Source organism: Etheostoma spectabile, chromosome 18 (assembly GCF_008692095.1).
Source record: "Etheostoma spectabile isolate EspeVRDwgs_2016 chromosome 18, UIUC_Espe_1.0, whole genome shotgun sequence".
NCBI lineage: Eukaryota > Metazoa > Chordata > Actinopteri > Perciformes > Percidae > Etheostoma > Etheostoma spectabile.
In genome coordinates this window covers 311,794-320,413 of record NC_045750.1, presented here as the reverse complement: position 1 = coordinate 320,413, position 8,620 = coordinate 311,794, and the positions used below count along the sequence as shown (strand labels likewise).

The 8,620-nt window shown below is 40.3% G+C and overlaps 1 protein-coding gene across 1 annotated transcript in view; it reads right to left on the bottom strand.

The window, feature by feature from the left end:
• LOC116706523 (exostosin-1) overlaps positions 1–8,620 on the bottom strand; it is a 321,262-nt gene that overhangs the window by 39,837 nt on the left and 272,805 nt on the right. The window contains exon 10 of the mRNA XM_032543414.1: positions 341–430. Within this exon, the coding sequence (XP_032399305.1) occupies positions 341–430 (90 nt within the window). The remainder of the gene's footprint in view (positions 1–340; positions 431–8,620) is intronic.

The window sequence follows — 8,620 nt, the reverse complement described above, 5'->3', positions numbered from 1 at the left end:
TTTTTGTGGTAATTTGGTTAAAAAGAAACTCATATTTCAGATAAAGACCTTTTTTAAAGGGGTCAGATTTGACCCGAGGACAACAGGAGGGGTAACTTATTCAGTCTGGTTCAGGCAGGCAGCCATGGTGAATTACTTTCTTTACTTACAGCTGTCTGGTTAGTAACTCAGTAATTGACATTCTAATCCTGATGTCTGATTCTGGTGTTTTGGATGTCTTGGTGTCCTGGGAATGAGGCCGTCTCACCTCATTTTGCTGATAAATCATCAGTGTCTCAGTTCACCAGTCCATAAAGCGCCAGTGTCTCGCTAATTGGATGATAATTCACCAGCGACTCACCTCGTTTGTTGAGAGAACCGAGTCCTCGTCCAGACTGAGAACGGCATCGGTGAGGATGACGTCGTGGGGGGAAAACCGACTGCTCATCGTCTGGAGACACAGAAAGACAAAACTGACATTAGTAACAATAGCTTTTTAAAATGCAACACAAATTACAGTTTATGAGGTCATGTGGCAATCCGCCGGACCACGCTTTTTTCACTCGGATGTCATTACCTTCAGCTTTCTTTATGGTGGAAGTCTAACCTGCGGCTGATTTCTGAGGACTCTGGTTACCTAGTCCTCAGATCTCTGCAGGGTAAATCCAGACAGCTAGCTAGACTATCTGTCCAATCTGAGGACTATGGTTACCTGGTCCTCAGGTCTCTGCAGGGTAAATCCAGACAGCTAGCTAGACTATCTGTCCAATCTGAGGACTATGGTTACCTGGTCCTCAGGTCTCTGCAGGGTAAATCCAGACAGCTAGCTAGACTATCTGTCCAATCTGAGGACTATGGTTACCTGGTCCTCAGGTCTCTGCAGGGTAAATCCAGACAGCTAGCTAGACTATCTGTCCAATCTGAGGACTATGGTTACCTGGTCCTCAGGTCTCTGCAGGGTAAATCCAGACAGCTAGCTAGACTATCTGTCCAATCTGAGGACTATGGTTACCTGGTCCTCAGGTCTCTGCAGGGTAAATCCAGACAGCTAGCTAGACTAACTATAAGCACCAATGGTAACTGACCTGCAGCCAGTACTTGTTTAGGATCATATATCATATTATTGATGTCTAAAAAATGATTTGTGGTATTTTATGCATGTATTAGATATCAATAGAGGAGTAAAGACAGGAACCGGGTGAAGTGGGAGAGAGATTGCAGGTCTGGACGGATTTGAACCTAATATCTATCATTTTCTATGTCAGAAAATATTTTTATAAACATTTTAAAGTTATACAAATGGTATAGAGGTATGAAACATCAAGGCAAAGTAAACAGCCAATGAGAAACTATTTGTTTTCCACCTCGCTGTGTTTCTATCGATCAATGAGCTGACTTTATAGGTTTTCGTGTGAGTCTTCATCAATTCACAGCCTAACAGAAAAGTATAGTAGACCTTGATCCATTGGCCTGAGAGGAGCTGCTGCTGATGGTATTGACTCGTAGTTAAAGTGAGAATTATTGAACTGTTGAGTAGAAAAGGAAGAAAGACACAGATCTTGACTTATTTGGGGGGAAAAAGTTCAACCGAGGTTTCAAACAAGCCTCATCGAGACTCATTATCACACCACCAGATCCAAACTGCAGCTCTCTTATGCTCTTTCTAGTTTGTTTGTGTCTCTGATCATTGTGTATTTATTGAACTGTGTTGGAAACGCGTCATCGTGTCTTCTCTGGGCTGCATCAGGGGCAGTCTAGCTGAACATGAGGGCAATGTGAGCGTACCTTTTAGTCCAATGGATGAGCAGTGGTTTACGAGGTCACATTTCAGTGGGTGGAGCCTACAAATATAAATGTATGTATTTATGTAATCAAGTAAGGACCTTAAATGTACAGCGGGTATTATTTCTTTATGTCTAGGAGACGCTGCGTGATTAGCAGGTGAAAATACGTCTTCACTAACAACCTTAGGACTGGTTTTGGATTTCTAAAATGCTGAAGGTTTTACTATACAACCTGACGAAATTCACCGGAATAATTTTGTGTCATTAACCCTCTAAGGTCTGAGGGCATTTTTGCACATCTTCTTAAATATAAGATATAAATATAAATAAATAAATAAATAGATAAATATACCTTTGTAGGGTATTTGCATGTAACTGATCTGCATGTGTTTCATATCAAAATATACAAAACCAACTCAGCTCTCCGTTTAGTGACGCCCACACTTTTATTAGAGCAACGTATGACGAGATAATTTGGCTCTAAAGCTGAAACGTAGGCTTTCTGAATGTCCTCAGATCTATTTTAAAATACAAACCTTAACTTATGATGTGCTGTCGGAATTGTTTCCATGCTTGAGTTTACCAAAGTCTTAGGTTATATTTGACTAAAATAGCCAATACATGTCTGAAATGAATTTTGTAATACCGCTTTTTGAGTAGGAGCATTGTCGAACATTGTCTTTCGTCCTCAGAGGGTTAAAAACGTGTAAAGTTCAACCATGTTGATGTAAGATGGAGGCCAGACACGCCTAATGTTTCATCGTCACTTCTCTAGTAACGCTAAGTTAAACCATACAACCTGCAGGACTCTATGCACTGTAGTGCTAAGATGATATATTTTATTTTTATGAAATCTTCAATGCGTTTCTGTGAATGTAATTATATATTTTCTCTCTGCTTTTTTAAGGTTTTCTGTACTTGAAATGGACTTCCATGTTAACTACTGTTGCCCAGAGGTAATATTAAGAAGCATATTTTGCAAAGAAAGACCACAATTATCTGCATGTTTAATGTCTACTTCCATCTCGGCTTAATGAGCCGATGAATGGTGAAATGGAGCGTAACGTCAAACGGATTTCAACACAAATCCTCTAAATTACGTGAGAGTGCCATATGCAAAAAACTGCTTTAAATCACTGCTTAAAGTGAGAACTCTTGGTGTAAAAAAGTATTTTCTGTGGATGGACGCCCTATAATCAGTAGGCAGGTAATCAGTTCAGTCAGGACGGGGTTCATAGTGTAACAGTCCCCCAGCTTTCTTATGAAAACCCCCATCACGGTGTAATTGTCTGAAGTAAATTAGCCACTTGCCTGATAATCACCTGCATTCATCCTGGACTAATGGTCTGAAGGTAAAAAACATCTTGGTATCAAAGATTTGCATAAGTAAGAAGAAACATAAAGCACAATGCCCACACACAGTTTCCATTATAACCTCACTTTATGTCCAAGATCCCTCAGGTTAACTTGCTTTAAACCTGGATTAAACCTAATCTAAGTCCAAAATCTTTCTTCCATGCTGACCTAAATGTTGAGCTTGTCGAGTCATCGCAAATACATGACCCCCCTAACGCTAACTCCTAGACCTTTACGAGCGCAGGTGTGATGAAAACACTACAGCTTTGCTCCAAAGGAGCCGCTGAAATCAACACACACTGAAAGGTACATAAACAATAAGCAAAATTAGTGATATTTCCATCATTAGTTTCTGTTTGATACCAATAGGCAAAATGCTAAAGTTATAAATTAAGATTGTTTAAATGGCTGCATTGACACTGCAAGCAATTTGTCTGTCTCACACACACACACACACACACACACACACACACACACACACACACACACACACACACACACACACACACACACACACACACACACACACAGTGACTGTATTTAGGTTTTTAACACAGATGTGTGCATATGTAGCTCTTCATAAAGCTCCATAAGAGGTTAACTGAACCCAGAATGCTATGTGCTGCCCCCGTCATCAGTCTCTCTGCTTGGGTTTATACCCCAGCTTCCCATGACTGAGCATGGGTACACACATCTTTGGGGTTCATTGTCTTTGTCAGTTCTGGTTCAGTTCTTAAGCCAGTTCTGAGTCAGTTCAGTTACATAGTTGTGTCCCATGATGGACTAACCATCGCATTAGACGCTATTAGATGCTTTTCCAACAAGAAGAACAGATGCTAATCTGAAGCTGGAGTCCAGTAAACATCAGTTTGGCAGAGGCCCTTTAAAACCTTTACTCAGACAGGTACAGACAGACTCTAACACCCCCCCCCCCCCCCCCCCCCCCCCCACCCCCCCCCCCACCCCACCCCCCCCCCCCCCCCCCACCCCCCCCCCCCCCCCCCCCCCCCCCCCCCCCCCACCCCCCCCCCCCCCCCCCCACCCCCCCCCCCACCCACCCCCCCCCCCCCCCACACCCCACCCCCCCCCACCCACCCCCCCCCCCCCCCCCACACACACACACACACACACACACACACACATCCCCACACCCCCATTTCTCCCTCTGGCAGGTATCACTGCTTCTCTGCCTCAGGACAGAGATTAGATCCTTCTGAGATCAGTTCAATGGTCCGAACCTTATCTTTGCGGCCCTCCTTCCCCCCATTCCCCCTCTTTATATCTGCCATGACTCCTGCTACCTCAAGGGGAGTCTGGAGATATCCAGTCGGTCTTTGAGTATCGGATATATCTAGCTGTCAGTAAATTTCAGCTAAAAGTCAAAGATCACATATTTATCTGCAACCCCGTTATGGACGGCTGTCTCTCGGGATGAACATGTTACTTCAGTATTAGACTGAACCGTTATGGCACATGTAAACGAAATGCTCTTTACCTGGGCCGTGGGACGCGTTCCTATGTCCCAGTGTGTTGTTTGTCATGAATATTAATTATTGAAATATTATTGTTTTCTGATATTGTTTTCTGAATATAAAAAAATAAAAAATTTGATCACAAAAAAAGTTGTTTTTATTTCTTTTTTTAGTCTTACTGTGTCAGAGCAGGTTTTTTTCCCCCCATTTTTCTGATGTTTGATAGTAACGCGCTTAATTTGACTATTTTAGTCACATCCTGAAATAATCTGGAAAACATTGTAGTTTTGGTAATGATGCCTGGTTCAAAATCTGTGAATGCACTAAGTATCGGTAGGTAAAAGGACAACAAATAATAATAAATACTATAATAAATTCATTAAATTAATAAATAATATATAATAAATAATTTATACTGATAAGGTAACATCACACACAGCTGGTTCTCAGTGTGAAGTGTTACTATATCGTTAGTCAATTCATTCAAAATCAATATTGTTGCCTTTTGAAGTAGATTCAATGTATGAGCTAGTTTCTTTCACCTTACAGTACTGTATATTGATAACATATTATATTAATAATTAAGATGTGTTAGAGCTCACATGGAATTGTTGTCTTCACTTTCTGACCCTCTCGTAGCCCTCGGGACTTATTTGGGGGTTTTAAAGACAATTCTGAAATAAAATTTCACTTCATAATCTATTAACAAATATTGTCTTTATCTCAATTTCCATCAGCCGAGATAACATCTATGTTCAGGGAATGCATCAGTGTCTACTAGCACACTATTAAACATGGAAGTGGGGTTTGTTTTTAGTCATAAGGTTATAATTCATGTTAAAAATCCACTATGGAAACAACATAAATGGTCATATCCAGAATAATATTCAGAATTGATTCAGGAATACATGTTTATTACAGAAAATAAGGTAAAGACGTTGATTTCAGGTAGAAATCATGTAACTTGGACCATTTTTCTTCTTGTAAAAATGTGAAATGGGTCGATTTGACCTGAATACTATACTATAGTTAACCCTTGTGTTGTCCTTGGGTCAAATTGACCCGTTTCAAAGTTTATATCAAAAATATGGATTCCTTTCAACCAAATTTCCCAAAAATAACATGGATGATTCCATACGTTGCTCATTAAGGATTACTTTTAATGGAATTATTTAGGTGTTTTATTTCATCTTATAGCATTTGAATTCTTTTATTTAAATGGTTTCAAAAACAGTATCCGGACTAAACTTGGACATATGAACATCTGTGATCCTCTCAACATCCTCTGATCTTAACTAGTAGTCAAAATAATTCATGCCTTCTGCCTTTTTAACTAAAAACGTATGTAGAATTTGATATAAATGAGGTTTGTTGACCATGAATTCCAAGAATAAGTGATAAATCTATCATTAAACCAGCTCAGGTTTTTAAAACAAGTGCAAAAATCATGGAAAAAGTGACAAATAAATCAGAAAAAGTGACAAAAACATGCGAAAAGCACAACGAAAAAACGTTCATTTTCAATTTTGACCTGGAAGGACAAGTTCATGGTTAACGGGAAGACAACACACGGGTTAAGCTGCGCTAACCGTATATTTATTCTCCTTCAGGTCTGCATGACCAAAAACATTTAATTTTGGGTTGTTGATGAAATCCTCATTTTGCCAATGACTGGATAAAGCCTACAGACAGTCTTTACAGCCTAATAAATAATAAATATATTTCGAGGTCAACTCAAGACGATCAATTCAACTCATATTCCGCGGCTCTGACCCTCCATTCAATCACGTTCCTGCATTAGGTCCCACCTGACCTCTGACCTCTCCACTTTTTATTTATGCTTCTGTGGTGTAATTTAAATGCATACCTAAGAAGTCAGGATCAATGTGGACGATTAACTTATCAATATTAAATTCAGGGCGTGGGGGGCAACACGTGCGATATCACCGGGTGATTGATGAAGGCGAGGTGGAGTCAACATATTAACAGCGACGGTCCTCTGGTGACATCGATGTCGGGTCATAAATGCAAAGCAAGCAGGACCTCACTTATAGCCAGGACAAGTTATTAGCGACTTGATTCATCTGATCCAGTTCTCCCTGTGAGCTGAAACAGTTAAATCATTCTTCAACTCAACATACAAGTCACTGAGGGAGCTCAGGTCCAACCAGAGTCGTGTGTTCGGTACGAATATTGACAGCAAAGAAGAAAGAAAGAGAAGAAACTAGCACGTTACTGGGTCAGGGTCTTCATGGATTTCTGTTAACATAATACATTGGAAAAGATGTATTCACCACGTGGAGGGAAGTCTCTGGAATGTAACCTGTTGAAACGGTCTCTCACCTGACATCGGCGGCCATCTCTGATGCCTAAATGCCTGACATATCGGTAGGTTATGCTACAAAAACGTAGAACAAGAGTATGATAGTATATAGGAAAATCTTATTTTTTTTATTTTTACCTTGCTTTAGAATGCACTTCAAAATGTTGGTCCTAACTTTTAGAGCCCTACAAGGACAGGCACCCCCATACATCTCTGACCTGATACAGCTGCGTACATCCTCACGTAGTCTGAGACCAACAGGCCAGAGACTATTAGTCGCCCCCCTTACACATTTTAAAACCAGGGGGGGACCGTTCATTTCAGGTTGTTGCACCGAGGTTGAGGAACGCTTTGCCTCCTTCCATGCGCTGCTTAGACTGGGTGGAGAACTTTAAAACTCAGTTGAAATCTCGGCTTTTTAAAGAGGCTTTTAACTAGGTTGTAGGGTGGTTAGGCTGGTATGGGGGACCAGGTCTAGACCTGGTCCTCCATAGGCTGATCTTATGTGTACGTGTTATTCTTTTGTTTTTTGTGATGCATTGTATTTATGAGAGCTGTTAATGCTTCCTTTTGTTGTGAAGCACTTTGTGATCTTCATCTGAGAAAAGTGCTATACAAATACATTTTACTTACTTACTTACTTAATAATTGAATATGTATACCTAGTAAAATGAATGACACTAGTGTGTAATGCAGCCATTTGAACCAGTAAAATGCAGGCTGATGAGAAATGACAGTATCTGTAATCAGAGATATTTTAATAATGTGATCGAGCAGGATTATGTTAATTATTGGGAGACAATGTGAGTCTTATTACAAATGTCTTCGATTGTTCTTAGTCTCCCTTTGCCAGACCACAGCGCAGCAGGGCCGGGTGTGGAGGGTCCGCACAGCACTGCAGGATGGGGGAGATCCAGGACCAGGTACCCATAGTCCTCATGAATCCACTCCAGGAGTTTAGAACTCCAACACAAAGAAGAACAAAGGAAACGGACATCTGGCCGAAAAAAGAGAGACATCCGGCGGCAACGGAACGATCCTGGAAGTGGAACGTCGAGGACATAGACTAGATTGTTCTATAACACTTTAATCTTTCATTCTTATAAACCCTTTATTGTAAAACAAGGCCTCGTTGATGAGGGTGAAGACGTCTGCAGACAGGTTCTTTCTCCGTCGTGCTTCCTATTTGCAAAATCTTTGGAGACTTATCATGATGGCTGGTCGGGAATCCGGAGACAAATTCAACATATTTGGACAATAAAGTGGATTCTGATTAACAACAGCTGTCCTATTTAAATGGTGGTGAAGACTTTTTAATAAATAAAACAAACAAAGAGCAAGCCTATCATTTAGGAAAGATGTTCTGAGACTGGGTTTGACAGAAGAACATCGGCCATTTGTTCAAATACTTTCTGAAAAGTGACTTCTTGTAGCTTTATTTTTTGGTTATACTGTATATATACGGTATATATACGGTATACATACAGTATATATACTGTATATATTGTGTTGTGTGCGTTATATGTTTCCCTGTTTGTTGCATTGCTTTTGTTGTTGCGTAATTCTATCAATTTAATCTTTGTTATTTGTATTAGGGGAGGACTCTCCTGCACTACAATTGCTATTTTTTCTATTGCATATATTTTATATCTTATTCGTGCAAATAAACTAAAATAACCTAGATATACAGAGGATGACTGCCCTCT